This window comes from Sebastes fasciatus, chromosome 20, assembly GCF_043250625.1.
Source record: "Sebastes fasciatus isolate fSebFas1 chromosome 20, fSebFas1.pri, whole genome shotgun sequence".
Lineage (NCBI taxonomy): Eukaryota > Metazoa > Chordata > Actinopteri > Perciformes > Sebastidae > Sebastes > Sebastes fasciatus.
In genome coordinates, this window is record NC_133814.1 from 5,480,778 (window position 1) to 5,497,117 (window position 16,340).

Genomic DNA, 16,340 nt, shown 5'->3' on the forward strand with positions numbered 1-16,340 from the left:
GACACTGACTGTCAAGGTCTTCCGGAAATGTTTCAACACCCTCAGTATCCTCACTGCATTTCATGTTGTATGTTTGAAACTGGAATATTCTGATCTATAACTCCAGAAATTATCCTTTTTTAGCTTTTTCTTATCACACAACATACAGAATATTTCTATAAGAGAACACCGAATTTATTCAGCATTACGTTGTGGAGCAAAAACCTAACAATTCATCTTTCTGCATGACTGCTACTGGCATCAACAAAGCAGTTTGAGGATAGACGAGGGTGTTTTATGCAGTTTAGTTCTCGACTATGGGAGAGCAAACCATTGGATTCTATTTCGGGTTTTTCATGTGACTGTCGTGGTGCTTGAAGCAACAGTGCTGCTGCTGAAAGGTGAGTGAGGAGGGAGTCGTGTGTGCATCTGTAGGAAGAGCAGGTGGGTGGCTGCGAGTCGAGGTGTCAGGCAAAAATCTGAGAAATAGAACCTCTATAGTTGCTCACAGGATGTGTTCTCCGTGCGATCCGTTTGATGAAAACGAAATGGTTTTGAAGAAGACGAAAGACGGCTTTGTTTCATAAGAAATGCCAGACACTGCTGCAAGCAGCTCAAGGATACAATCCCTTCCTGGAAAAAGGATTTTGTGGCGAACCATTTCTGCCATAATGCAGCCCACAGCCCAAATATCCACTACATATGCGCAGCATAAAAAGGAGGGAGAAGAGAATAAGCAAAAGAAGAATGCAACAAGTCAGCAGGAAAAATTAAGGTCCATGTTTTTGGTCAAAGAGGACTAAGGATGAGAGAGTATTAGTATTAACAAGATTCTACTTTTTGCTAAAACGGGAGCATTATGACGTCTGTACAGAAGGGAACATTATATTCTCAGAGTTCTTTTAAAATCCAAAAGTCGTGCTGAACTGACTGTTATGCATCTGACTTTATACCTAAAAGTCTGACATAATCTGCCGGGCCGCTGGAGCCACAGTCACGTCTCTATCGAAGGAATGTTTTAACGTTTTGGGGAAAAGGCCTGTTAGGCTTTGTTGCCGAGAATTATATGACAAGGTTGATACCACTCTTGTGTCTCGGGGTGTCAGGAGAACATACTCGTTTTTCTACAGTACCGTAATTATCGTCAGGCTCGAGACTAACGGTGTCCCGTCGTCCCTGGGGCGATAGAAAATGTGTTTGGAACGCAGTAAACACACTATCGACGCATCCAGAGGACGCACCCTATTTCCCTGAAAATACTGCATTGTGAACAACAAATCCGTGTTGAAATCGGCATGACGAGAGCTAGTTAACGTTAGCTGTTAGCTACGTGCAGAACTGTGCTGCTTACTGGTTGCTAACAGCTAACGCTAACTAGCTCTCGTCCTGCCGATTTCAACACAGGAGTCGCCACTGATTAAGATTATGATGCATTCAGGTCCTATTCAGTAAAATATTGGGTGAAGGTAAATTCTGACAAAAAATTATGAAACTTGAATAAATGCAGTTGTTTGAAGCAGATGTTTTCACGGCAATATAAAATAGATAATAAAGAGGGAATTATGACCTGTTTAACTTCCTAACAAAAAACAGTATGCAAATGGTAATAAAGGAGTGGATGTTGACTTTTCTTTTTTACCGTGGTATCGAACTGGTATCGAGAATCGCAGAATTTCACTGGTATTGGTATCGACTACTAAATTTCGGGTATTGTGACGTCCCTACTTGTGTCTGTACACTAAATATAAAGTTAGAACCAGGAGACAGTTAGCTTATCTTAGCATAAAGACAGGGATAAACAGCTAGCATGGCTCTGTCCAAAGGTAGAATAATCTGCCCACTAGCTCCACCAGAGCTCACTAATTATCATGTTCTATTTCCTATGTGCTGGACTATATCTTGGTGGACCAGGACATAGTCCGGCACATAATCCCGTAAAACCACTAACGTGTTAATCAGTGAGCTTTAGAGGTGCTGGAAGGTGGAGTTTGTTACCTCTGGACTGAGCAGGGCTAGCTGTTCTCTCCCTGCTACCAGTTTTTATGCTCAACTAAGCTAACCGCCTCCTGGCTCTAGCTTCATATCTAACAAACAGATATCAGAGTGGTATCAATCTCTCGAACCAACACAAGACGAATAAGCAGATTCCTCAAAATGTTAAACTATTCCTTTAAGACCGTCTTGCAGAAACTGTGATACGTTCTAAGCAGGAGCACCAAGTGAAACTGAGGAAGCATGCACAAGTGCCTGTATTCACACTGGCAATTCTTGAGCCAGGCTGTATGGAGCTCAGGACAGGCAACCTCTTAATAAAACATCAAACGCATGCTAAAGCACTGCTGGGACCCGGAGTCCCCAGACAGGAAGTTTCCCACAAAGCACCGATGCCCAACATGCCAACTTCCCTCCCTCCTGAGTGTGACCTTTACAGGAACAGGGAGAGTGTGTGTGGGAGTGTGTGTGTGTGGGAGTGTGTGTGTGTTTGGGAGGTGCTGAAAAACATCCCAGGGGAGGGAGGGCCATGCAGCAGGCCAGGCAGCAGCTTAGGAGCCTCCTCATTGGCCAGTTGCTGTCAAGAAGCTGCTCTCCTCCACTCACCGTTGGCCTGGTAGCCCATGCCCAGGATGACCTCAGGGGCGCGGTAGTAGCGGGTCACCACGTAGGGCGTCATGAGGAGGCCAGTGGCGGCTGTCCTGGCCAGGCCAAAGTCTAGGATCTTCAGTGTGCAGTCAGACTTCACCACGATGTTGCTGGGCTTCAGGTCCTATACAGAAAACACAACACTGAGAGAGTTAGAAGCCTGTTTGAGACTGAAGTGGTACAGTTGTGGTTTGATATGGTGGCGTTCTGCGCTGAAAGGTGAAAGGAAGAAGTTTGACGTTGAGCAAAAAAGTTCTGTGTTCTGTTGTTTTGGGCTGAGATGATATGCTTATTTCCCAATTCAATACTATCACGATACTTGGATGCTGATTTGATATATATTGCGTTTTTTAAGTATCGCAATTCTACTAGTATTGCGATTCAATATTACTATTTATTGTTTTAACACTAGACCATGGGAAAAAGTTGAATTATACACTTCTAGGGAATTTTATTTTTGGAAAATAAATACATTAATACAGTAACATTTTTTGATTTTCAGCATGTATGTAGTCAGAGATGTCCTGAAGTCTAATATATCAGTCATTGTCAGGAATTATGAAGGCAAAGTGTATTTATAGTACCGCAAGCATTCAGAAATGTAGCTATTTCAAGGTACAAATATGAGACTTTTACTTGGGAATATCTCTAAATTGATACAGTAAAAATGCTTATATATATTATGTATCAGTCATTGTCAGGCATTATTTATTAAATTATTTTCCAGCAACCCAAAAATCAAAGAATAAAGACATTTCCCTCACAAATTAGACGTATTTTCTTTTTAATTTATTTAAAGAGACATGTTATGTTTTATACTTCTGGTGAATATAATCCAATCAATCTTATTTCCATATATGTATTTTGTATGTACAGTTCCCTTTGTTAACATCTTATTTTGAAAACCAGACGAAGTCACACGTGTGTACTTCCGCTAACTTCGGCAAGTGTGACGCCTAGTAGCTAAGAGTGTGTCCCACATGTTAAAATTGGGTGTGGAGTGCTGTAGCATGCGCTGGTGTAAAGCCTCAACATCCCAGTCGACTGAAAAGCAGCATTGCAGTCAGAAGGTCACCTTCTATTAAGGAAAACATTTTTCCGTGTTTGCCAAATGCACCAGGGATTTTGGAAAGCAAGGGATGACAAATACAACATACTAAAACCATCTTTTTTTGGGTGAGAACAAATCTCCAAATAAATTCCATATATGGGAAACACTTTAGCTGAGTGTAGAGGGGCTTGGATACTGGTGTTTGTTTTCCTCTAAAAGAAACCATAATTAATTCTTGTGCAGTATGAAAAACGAGCACCACCAGAGATGATGTATCACAGTAAACACAAAGCTTCTGTTTTATTTTATCCTTATTTAACAGTCCTGTGTTCAGCGTTTTCATATCAGTGCTGCATTCTGTTCTGCACTGCTTCATGTTGATAACCTGACACCTACAGGAGGAAACTCCACCAAGAAAAAAGACATGTTTTGAGCTATGACTAATCGTCTTTGGTAGTCTCCTTTCAAGTGTCTTACCTCTTTTACCTCTCCTACTGAACAACAAAAACAAAGAGCTTTTGTAATGATTTGACTTGCAGAGGAAGTTTTTTTTAGGTAATCCTGTCAAGCTAAACTGACACGTCATAAACAAGACTCAGCGCCTGTGGCTGTGGTTTACTGGTGGCCATCTGCCACTTGATTTACTACAACAACTCATTCACCAGCCATGACAGTTTCAGGTTGACTGGCTGGTAGTCAGCGTGATTTACATAGCAGCAGATTGGATACTTCATCTGTGGTTTCATCACTTTTGACTTCATCGTGATCACTTCCTGGTTTGGAGAATTATGCACACAGACTATTACAACACCTGCCACCCAAAAGTGCCCAAAAATGCCCAGGAGGCAGCTAGCAAACAACACAACACACTAACTTCAGGAAATCTTAAATGCATTACAGGTAAGCAAGACATCGAGCTTTAGGGCTAAAGCACGGTCGATTGTGCTCGACTGCCTTGATAGGTAGGAAAATGAATTCTAGAGGGGGGGTGCTTAGCAACTCTGGGCGTCTTAAAGAGGACTGGAGAGCTACTCGTCGCAGAGACAAAGCCCAGGAGAACAAGAGAGCTGAATCTTTGGCGATCCATGACTCATATTGCATCTGTTCACCTTATGAAAGCTCTGCGTGCTGATGCGAGCGGAGCTGCGTAGCTCTGCCTGTGGCTCAATTAGTTCTGGCTGGCAGAGCAAGAGGAGCTCTGCTAATCTACTGCTGCGTCTTCCACTGAGGGTGATTGACAGAGTGCCGCCAGCGTGTGTGTGTGTTATTGACTGTGTGTGTGTGCATACAAGGGAGGGATACTTTGTACATTGCTCCTGGTGCTTCAGTGTGTGTGCGTAGGGATGTCACGAGAACCGATACTTCGGTACCAAGTTGATACCAATATTCTACAGAACTTCAGGTACCATCAGCACTCGAGACTAATGGCGTCCCATCGTCCAACAACAAATCCCTGATGAAATCGGCATGACGAGAGCTAGTTAACGTTAGCCGTTAGCTACGTGCAGGACTGTGCTGCTTACCGGCTGCTAACAGTTAACGCTAAGTAGCTCTCGTCCTGCCGATTTCAACACGGGAGTCGCCATTGATTAAGATTATGATGCATTCAGGCTCTATTCAGTAAAATATAGGGCGAAGGTAAATTCTGCCGAAACTGATGAAACTTGAATAAATGCAGTTGTCACAGCACTATAAAATAGATCATAGAAAGGGAATGATGACCTGTTTAACTTCTTAACAAAAAACAGTATGCAAACGGTAATAAAGGAGTGGATGTTGAAGTATATGGGATTTTTTGATTTCCTTTTATTTCTTGCCATGGTATCGAATTGATATTGAGAATCGTGGCGTTTCACTGGTATTGGTATCGACTACTAAATTTCTGATATTATGATATCCCTATTTGTGTGTGTGTGTTTTACTGCAACCTGTACATCATCTCAACTGCCTAATTGTTATCTGGTAATTTCATATATGAAATGAAATGAAAGGAGATTTTGCAAAACTCACAAATTTAAAAAGGACTGAGAAGACTGATACTACTCTAATGTCTCTGTACAAGTATGTATAGTGTATAGTGTAGTATAGTATAGTGTAAGTATGAAGCTACCACCAGCAGCCACTTAGCTGACTTAAGTAGGAAGACGGAGGGGAAAGAAGCTAGCCTGGTTCTGATTGAAGGTAACAAAATCCTGTTGACTGTTAAAAGACCCACACTATTGGCTGCAGATTTAAGGTGCTGTGTGTTCACATTGTACCGCTCTGCATCATCCAGACAACAATATGACTTCCTGGTGAAGCTGACCTTCATTTGCTGAGCTGTTGTCGTCGTGCGTCACTGAGACTGGCTCAGCTGAAGTGGAAAAAAACGACAACTTAAGGTGGTTTTGGGTCAGACTATTTCTTGGCCGATGGCTGCGTCTTCCCAATATAACATGTGGACCAGCTATCTGGAGCTGATGCATGCACACTGTTTCGTGTGTATGCATGTATATTAGCGTGCCTCACCCTGTGTATGATGCCGGCAGCGTGCAGGTGTTTGATTCCACACAGCATCTGGTAGAGCAGGTAGGACAGCCTCTCGTGGTCCAGCTCCATCTGAATCACCTGGCAGAGGTTGGCATCCATCAGCTCCATCACCAGATACCTGCAGGGAAACCACAGAGGGTAAAGTAAGACCGACAGATGGACATACATGCAGAGAGAATCCTTTCTTGTGCTGGCTTCACCGGGTATTTTATATTAACCAGTCATTATTTCACATGTATGTAGCATATTTTTATGACTTATGTGACAATGTAATACTACATTAAAAATGGAATGTAATAGGATCAAAGTGGTTAAGTGAGTTATCTGTAAATCTAGATGACTGTATTTTCCAATTTTTTGACATTTTACTAATATTTTTCCGTCACTTTACTAATATTTTTTGGAAATTTTATTAATATCTTTTGGGCACTTTACTAATATTTTTCTTCCATTTTATATTGGGTTTGTTTTATCCATAAAGAATTTTGGACATCTCAGTTTGGTTTTGTTACTTTAGTTTTTTTTTAAAAAGAATTTCGGATATTATATTTTTGGACACTTTACTAAAACTTTTCTGACATTTAACATTTGTTGGGTTTTTTTCTGAAACAATTTCGAACATTTTACTAATATTTTTTGGGCACTTTACTAATATTTTTCCTACATTTTATATTGGGCTCGTTTTTCGGAAAAGAATTTTTCGGACATTTAACTTATATTTTTGGACACTTAACTTATGTTTTTTTTTTTACATTTGATATTGGTTTTTTTCTGAAAGAATTTTGGACATATTACTAATATTTTTCTGACATTTTACATTTTTTTTTACATTTTCATTAGTCTCCAGATATCCGTGAACTTAAACTGTGGATAGGCATACGTTTCTTGGCTATATCAATAATGACAACCATGAACTATAATAACTATATTATCTACTAGCAAAATTAAATGTAAAGCTACAGTTTGATCCGTTATTTCCTCACCCACGCAGCACTTGTTTTCCATGGCATTTAGGAAGTGACAGTAATGGTTCTCCTTCTCAAAACAGTGATGATGTTATGTTATCTGGCTGCTGTTACATCATCAGTTCCCTACAATCCTCCTACATGGACTAAGAACCATCTGACAGATTTATATACACAAAGAAACATCTTGGTGACAGAGCGTGCAGCTTTGTACCGTCAAAACTAGGACTTCTGCTTGGATGATGATGATTAGTAAACTGAAAATGGGTATAATACGCTGTCAAAGAGTCCAACGATGAGTGTAAGTACACATGTGCATATGCTGAAATATATACTGTATTGCACCGTCATGTAATACAAGCATACATTCAGGGAAACAAACACACAGCTGAATGGAGTGTTTCCTCCATCCACTAGAACTGTGTGTTTGCCCTGCAGCCCTCTGGCTATGATTTGTCCAGTTTCCTTTTTAGCTCCAATCAGGCAGACACAGCACTGCAGACACACACACACAAACACACAAGCTCTCAGACACACATACACACACATACACAGAGCTTCTAGAGGACGGCATTAATCATGTTTGTTCCCGTCATACTCTGCAAAACCATCACTTCCCCCACATCTCAGTTTAGTATTCCCCTCTCTGGGATTCAACAGCCAGTTTCCACTCACATGGACGTCTTGTCGGCTTCCAAACACATCGGGGACGCTGCTAAATATACCCCAATGTTCATCATATTAAAAGGCAGCGTCCACCCAAATGCAGGATTTATAAAAGTCAGAGTTTACAAAGGAATAAAACGTAGGACAGACTGCAGAAGCTGCAATACACCAGAACCATTATTTGGTAGTTTGTATGTTGAAGATCTGTGTGTTATGATACCAGAATTTTGTTGTAATAGACCCCTGACATCATTGTGAGTTATTTTAAAGGGATAGTTTGGGTGTTTTTCAGTGGGGTTGTATGAGGTACTTATCCATAGTCAGTGTATTACCTACAGTAGATTTTGGTCAGCACGCCCACAGCTTGGAGAAGCAGGCAGGAGTTAACACACAGAAGCAAAGCAATGTACTGCTGTGGACGGGGACGGCAGTGAAACGTGCCGTTTTCTATGCTCTCGTCAAAGCAACCAGACTCCATTGAAAAATAAACGTAATGTCACCTTGCAGAACACGGGAGTGGCTGGTCTACTGCTGCCACGATCGGTTAGTTTGTCTGTGTTATTGTGCGACTTTGATTAGTTTGGATTCACCAAAGTCCCACAATAACACAAATAAACTAACTGATCAAGGCAGTGGTAGACAAGCAACCCCCGTGATCTGCGACATAAAATTACAGTTTTTTTTCAATGGAGTCTGGTGGCTTTGGCGGGAGCATAGATGGATACAACGGCTTCAGTTCCCCATCAGAAAGGGCTGTATGACGGCAAAGTAAAGCGCTGAAAATATTCCAAATATAGCCTACACTTAAGCTGATATTGATTTTTTTAGGGGGGGCTTTCTTTTAGGTGGCTAAAATACATTTTGTTGCCGGCCCCGTCCACAGCAGTACATTACTTTGGTTCCGTGCGGTACCCAAACTATCCCTTTAAAATGAAACATTTCCACCTGTTAATCCACTGATTGAATGTAGTTTGTAGAAAAAGTCTTAAATATGAAACATGTCCACTTACAGTAATTACAATTCAATGTATTCCTTGAAATACATCTCCCTGTGCTGTGTGCTTGTAGTAAGGCAGGATAACACAGCAACCAGACATCCAGCTAAGCTGCACAAACCCCTAAAAAGTGAAGGTAATCCAAGCCCCCAGCATGCTACATCCTGTATTGATTTTACAAACAAGCAGAGAGCGGATGATATTTGGGCTCAGTAATACTCACACGTCTTGGAATTCTTCCTGTGTCTTCTGTGGTGTGAATACATTTAATAGGCCGATTATCTGCCGAAATAAAAAAGCACAGTTATTACTCTGGCGAGTCCGGAGGGGAGATGAAGGTTTGTAATGAATGACATCACCATCGCCGCCTCTGCATCCCTGAACCAGCGAGGAATAATTGAAAGGCTGTGACTGCGGCAGCCTGAGCATCAATAATGAATAACAGGACATTCCCCAATTTAAAACGCAACATAAAAAAGCAGCAGCAGCAGCAGCAGCAGCAGCAGCAGCAGCAGCAGCAGCAGCAGCAGCAGCAGCAGGTAGGAGCATTGCGGTGATTCTGTTTTCAACATCACCTGTCAATCAAATGAGGTGATTGAAGTGGTTTGAAATGGAGCCTGATGCAGCACAATTTCAATGGACGCACAAGGACAAGGATGATAATCAAATTGATTTAGCTACGCTTTCCAGAGGGTAAGCTTTGCTCCATCAAAGTGTCCTCTGTTACTTCTATAGGAGATTCACTGCTCGTTTGTTCATCACATTAAATCTCGACTAATTTAAACTCTGAAACAACCTTATGAATTTAAAGAGGACCTATTATACTTTCCTGCTTTTTTCCTTTCGTTTAGCGTGTTATATAGTTTTTTGTGCGTATAAAAGGTCTGCAGAGTTACAAAGCCCAAAGTCCACGCCAAAGGGAGTTACTCTCCCTCACAGAAACACTGCTCCTGAACTGCCTGAAACGCCTCGCTTGAAGTCCCGCCTTTTCTTCTGTAACATGGTGATGTCACCAAGTAACACTTTTGCATAATACCTGCCAAGCGGCTAGTTTTGCAGGCCCTCAAACAAAGCTAGCTAGAGCGGAACTGGAGTGGAGTCCGAAGAGTTTGGATCAGTTGACTAATCAGAGCAGACTAGGCTTTTTGGGAGGGGGCGGTTTCAGACAGAGGGTAATAAGAGGTGCTGCAGCACAGCCGTTGTGAGAAAAATAAGTTGTTTTTTAACACTGAAGCATGTAAGCATGTTCTAGTAGAAACCCAAAATACACGTATGCACCTGAAAATAAGCACAATAGTTCCTCTTTACACCCAGATGTAAGTCTGTGTCCATAGGAACCAGACATATACACAAGACAGTAAAGGTGTCACAGCTCATCCCCAATGGTAAAATTGATACACAGAAACTAGGGCTGTCAAAGTTATCGCGATAATAGCGAGTTAACAAAAATTAATTTCAACGCCAGTAATGTCTTTAACGCATCAATGAAACTTGCAGATTTGAGGTTGTAGTGGGCTCAGTGTTTTAAGCTACAGTGAAGATATTGGTATCATATTAAACTAGAAAATCTAAGGAATACAATGGTACCAACAAAGGAGGTGCTCCAATAGTACTCCAAACTTACACAAAATTTTGGCGAGGAAAAACTGGCATGGCCATTTTCAAAGGGGTCCCTTGACCTCTGACCTCAAAATATGTGAATGAAAATGGGTTCTCTGGGTACCCACGAGTCTCCCCTTTACAGACATGCCCTCTTTATGATAATCACATGATAATTTTGGGCAAGTCATAGTCAAGTCAGCACACTGACACACTGACAGCTGTTGTTGCCTGTTGGGCTGCAGTTTGCCATGTTATGATTTGAGCATATTTGTTATGCTAAATGCAGTACCTGTGAGGGTTTCTGGACAATATTTGTCATTGTTCTGTGTTGTTAATTGATTTCCAATAATCAATATATACATACATTTGCATAAAAGCAAGCATATTTGCCCACTTGCATGTTGAGAAGAGTATTAAATACTTGACAAATCTCCATTTAAGATACATTTTAAACAGATACAAAAATGTGTGATTACTTTGTGATTAATTGCGATTAACTATGGACACTCATGCAATTAACCGATTACATATTTTAATCAATTGGCAGCCCTAACAGAAACATAAAAAACATGCTAAAAAGAACAGAACTCGAGCTCTTACGTTCTTGTGGTTGACACATTTCATGAGCACCAGTTCCCTGTAGGCCCGTTTTGCGTGAGTTTGATTCTGGAACGGCCGGCTCAGCTTCTTGATGGCGACGTTCCTCTCAAAGTTGTGGTCATACGCTGAACTGGGGTGAAGAACGAAAGCAAAACCTCGGGTCAAGAATAGCTTAAGTTCACGGAGTACCACAGAAATATTTTTCACACACTGATACTTTAACACTTTGATTTGTTTGGTAGCTGGTTCAACAAGAGGTGAAAAGGTGCAGGACAAGACATGCGTCCATGCTTTTGAATAAGAAGGAGACATTAGCTAGAAAGCTAATGTGTCTTGCTGTTTAAGGTCCGTGTGTTTCTTTGTGTTTGGTCTCAGGCTGCTGTCTGACACTGTTAGTCAGTGTCACCGTCAGCCTGTGGTGCTGAAGAACAGTGATGGCTGCTGCTTTATAAAAAGACATTTAAAAACATTAAGCAGTTGTTGTTTTTCTGGCCACTTTGGGACAGAACTCCAAAAACATCACACACTTGTTTGACATATTATGGCCATATTAAAGGACGGGTCAATCATTCTATTTTCTTTTCTTTAGGTTTTTATAGCATTCTGTAGCTTCCCAGTGGTGTTCCTTATGTATTCAAATCCGATGTAAGAGAAGCATGGCAGATGTTGATATTTGATAACCAGCAATTTCTCACATATCAAAATGAAGTCTTGGCTGATGCTCATGTGCGTCCATTTCTGGGTGTTCCTACCTGGTATGAGGACCAGGTTGATATAATATGCTATCATTACATACAGAAACTAATCCTGACATTGACCCGAGTGATCATGAGGTTCAGATTCTAATTTATCTTTCACTTAATCCTCTCGAGTCTACAGAAATCCACAGGGAACACAACACGGTACTGCACTGTCAACAAATACTACATTATGCATCAATTTCTGTGTTGTATGCAACTTATGCTGATGTTATGACTTCTGATCTCATCAAATTTCAGAGCCGACAGCTGGCAAAGACTGAGCGCTGCATCAGTAGTTTCAATCAAATGTCGCCTTCCTATGTGGAGCACTTCTTTCTGCAGTTTCTACCCTTTCTGACTGATAAATAGATTTTTAGAGATTGTTTAGACACGTGAGCCACTCCAGACAGCTTGTCCACATGGCTGACCAGACACAGTCCTACATAAGGCTGTAGAATAACCCGTTTACTCATTGATTGATTTTTAATCATGTTTTTAGCTTTCATAATGAAGTGATATGAAAAAAATGTTACTGTAGGTCAGAAAATAAGATGTTTAAGAGGAGAGATAAGAGGGTTTTTTCATGACAAGTCCCTAAAATCAAATATAAATAAATAAACAACAAAAAGCTAAACAAAAAAAAGTCGTACCTCAAGGTCCACTTAATTTTTTTCAGCGCTTAGAACATCATCTCAGAGTTTGCCTGCTTTGTTAGTTAGTTATCAAGTGACCTAAGGGACCATCTCCATGACAACTTACAATGGTGTATGGCAGTGTATCAGGGGCATTGCAGGTAAATAAATTACAGAGCTGGGGGAGGGGTAGTAATATTCAGAGAAAAAAACTCAGGATTTCCGAGATTAAAGTTGTAAATTTACAAGAAAAAACTCACAAATTTACAAGAAAACAAAACTCAAATCAGTATGTTGTTTTCTTCTGAATTGGCCAAATTCACGGCAATGTGTCTTCAAAGTCTGCATGCTTATGATAATATGGTGATTCTGGGCTAAAATCACGAGTATTTCCTTATTGCTAAATCTGATTGGAAAGTATAATTTGATTAAGTCATCCACTGCAAACATAATACACGGCGTCTGTGGTGTGATATGGTTGATCCAACCTTCCAAAGTGAAACGATGTGGTTCCTTGACAAAGTTTTTTTTCTCAAGAACATATGACTTTATAATCTCAGAGATTATTCTTGTATTTTCTCATAAATTGTGATTTTATTCTCATAAATGTACTACTTTAATCTCAGAAATATCTTTTTTTTTTCTGAAAATGTATGACTTTATAATATTAGAGAATATTCTAGTTTTTTTCTTGTAAATTTCTGAGTTTTTTCTCGAAAAATGTATGACTATATAATCTCAGAGAATGAGCTAGTTTTTTTCTGGTATATTTGTGATTTTATTCTCATAAATTTACCACTTTAATAGCAGAGCATATCCAAGTTTTATTTTCATACATTAACTGCCTTTAATCAAAGAAAATATCATTTTTTCCCCCTGAAAATGTATGACTTTATAATCTCAGAGAATATTCTAGTCTTTTTCTCAGAAATGTGTGATCTTTTTTTCTCAGAAATTTACCACTTTAATCTCAAATAAACCTCTGGCTCAGGATTTTTTTATTTTTTTTTTAAACTACAATGGCCCTAATATGCTGCTATACAACTAAATAAACATCAACCACTGATGAAGACCATGAAATTCAGTTGAAAACGGACAACGCTTATTACATGAATAAGTGGACCTTGAGTTTATTTTGTCAAACTACTATTTCTCAGATCAAGACATTTTTTTCTCTCTGTTTGACTCACCAGACGATTCCCTGTGCTCCGGATCCGATGGGTCTGAGGTTCTGGTAGCGCTTTAAAACCATAAAAGTTGAATCGCCCACATCTATACTGTAGTACTCCTTCTCACGCTTGTTCCGGTTCATGGTGAAGCCTTGGACGAACGCTATGATTGGGCATTCACGTGGAGCTCTCCTTTCAAGACCTGCAGTGTGGAAAGAGAAAGAGACATTGTCATTTTTTTCACCACATTTCAACCTTTGATTTCACAATCTCCTTTCCAGCAGCCAAACCATCCACACTGCACTAAAATGCGTATTATGTGGGGACCTAATGTAATTCATGTTTAACACCCTTATTTGCATTTATTTCTTAAAGAAGTGTCAAGTCGCCAGTAGTGATCAACCCCACTGAAGTGCAGATATGCTCATGTGTGCAATTGCACAGTATAAATGTCATCTTCAAGTGTCACTTCATCAGTTATAATGACTACTATATACTGTAAAACCCAAAGGGTCTTGGTAATGGAGTGACGATCGAGGCAGAGAGAGAAACCGAGGAAGCAGGAAGCTGGGTTTCATGCAGCGTCTAAAGACGACGAATCATTAGTGGAATTTGGAGCATTGTGCTGAGGAGGTCGGCTTTGTGATGATAGCTGTACGTTCCATGGACCATGACCCACCCGACCTCTGGATTTCTCTGACTGCCGCTAACCCACCCCTTCTTCGTTTCTGTAACTGCTAGCCTACAGGCCTTTCCTTCTCTTTGCTCTTCTCTTTGCATCTTCCTACTCTTGGGTTCTTCCTCTTTCCTTCCATTTAACTTTCTCTTCTCTATACCAGAAAACTGATCTTTATGTTGAACTCAAATGCTGCTCGTATTCACCCTGTGCCTCCTCCTCCTCCACTTGTGTTTTATCCTCCCTGCTTCTCCTCATCTTTATATCCTCTCTTCTCTCCTGCCTTCTTCTATTTGACTCAGACATAACCTCATCTTCCGTCTCCCACCGGAGAACCTTGTCAGCAGTCTGCAGCCGAGCCATGTCGTGCAGACGCACAGGGACAAATAAAAGGTTCACAAAAGAGCCTGAACTCAAGTTATTTGATCTTACAGCAAGAGACATACTGCCGAATGTTAGGAAAAAAAGATATATACTTGAGCAAACGTTCATACTCTTGCAGGTACAGAAACACAAATAAATGTATTTGTGACACTTCCATAGAATCAAAACTTTACTAAACAAATTCACTCAAACAAGCACACCCTAACCGAACCAGTCCAATCTTCTGAGATGCTTCACCTGACCCAAACTAACACTAAGCCCAACCAGTCATACTCTGTCATGATATATCATGTTGTTGGACGATACATTGTCCACGAAATAACTGCGAAATTATTGTCATTTTAAAAGAATTTTATGCCACCAACATAACGATAATATAATAGCATAATAATGCAAGCACACCCTTTAAAAGGGCAATGAACTTTTAATTTTTAAAGATATTCAGAAATTGGAATTAGAATGTTAAAAAATATTATATAAATAAAATATCCTAAATAAATAAAACATAAATAAAATAAAATCACACAACCAAACCAATAAATAAAATCGACTCTGGCTCTGTAAACAAAAATGTGCAATATCCAATGTCCTCTCTTATGTAAAAAAAACACGCATAAACAGATAAGGCAATATAGAGGTCAGCAAAAATGATTGAGGTCACATCCATATATTGTATGCTAAGTAGATGTAGTAATTACAGGCTGAACCAGTTATCTCTGCCACACCTAATCAGAACCCAACCTTGCACAACCGAAGGCGGCTCTAACAGGAGGGAAACACTATTTGAACGGGGAAAAGCCTTCGTCACAAGACTAGGGATGCTCATTTTTCTCACCGATATCAGACACTCGTTAACCGATTATTAACGTGCAGCGGTGCTGTGGTTTTAGTGCCTAACAAGCCGTCCAGATGCAACGATAAGCCGATGAACAAACAGGTTGAATCCATAATTTATCACCAGCTGCAGTGTATGAACAAAACAGACAACCGAGTCCCCGGTTCACTCGACCGGGAGAGTTAGCAGCCACGACGCTGCGTGTATTGTCGTGGACACATGCAGCAACTTTCACAATAAGGCGGTCAGCTGTGTGTCGGCCCGGCGTAACGTTAGCAAGTGTCTGGTCGAGAGAGAGAGAGAGAGAGAGAGAGAGAGAGAGAGAGAGAGAGAGAGAGAGAGAGAGAGAGAGAGAGAGAGAGAATTTGTGCTACTTTGTGTTGGCAGTTAATAAAAATCAACATTTCTGCTCAGCATGTTCAACCCTCCACTTTAACGACTGTTTTCACCAAGTAGTATGAAGCCATTTTAGCACTTAAATACTTAAGCTTACAGATCACTTTTACATCAGAGAGAGAGAGAGGACGATGAATATGAACTTATCAGTAATGTTATAGCTGTGAAAGTAGCAGTGCAGCGTGTGTACCGTTTATTTGTCAGTAAATAAATGCTACAACTCCTCAAGACGCAAGCCAAGCTCCTGCATCTTGCTTGCCAACCACCTGTTGATTAAAGTGAAGGGGGGTTAGCCTGTAAGCTAGGAAATATTTGCTTTGATTAAAAAAGAATCTTGGCATTAGTAGTTTTAATTATATATTATAAGCTGCTTAGAGCTAGTGTTGGGAAGTTAAACAGGTCATATTTCGCTCTCCGTTGTCTAATTTATATTGCCATGAAAACACATCCTTCAAACAACTGGATTTATTCAAGTATGTCT

General features: G+C 40.3%; 1 protein-coding gene across 3 annotated transcripts in view; it reads right to left on the minus strand.

Moving 5' to 3' along the window:
• mapk8b (mitogen-activated protein kinase 8b) overlaps positions 1 to 16,340 on the minus strand; it is a 43,577-nt gene that overhangs the window by 20,453 nt on the left and 6,784 nt on the right. For 2 of the 3 annotated variants that reach the window (XM_074620318.1, XM_074620319.1), the window contains exons 2-6: positions 13,590 to 13,770; positions 11,028 to 11,157; positions 9,049 to 9,107; positions 6,179 to 6,317; positions 2,578 to 2,743 (exon numbers count right to left, since the gene is read on the minus strand). In XM_074620318.1, coding sequence (XP_074476419.1) covers positions 2,578 to 2,743; positions 6,179 to 6,317; positions 9,049 to 9,107; positions 11,028 to 11,157; positions 13,590 to 13,711 — 616 coding nt within the window. In that variant the 5' untranslated portion in view covers positions 13,712 to 13,770. Of the gene's footprint in view, positions 1 to 603; positions 676 to 2,577; positions 2,744 to 6,178; positions 6,318 to 9,048; positions 9,108 to 11,027; positions 11,158 to 13,589; positions 13,771 to 16,340 lie in introns of all 3 variants that reach the window. The other variant, XM_074620320.1, reaches the window with a different exon arrangement.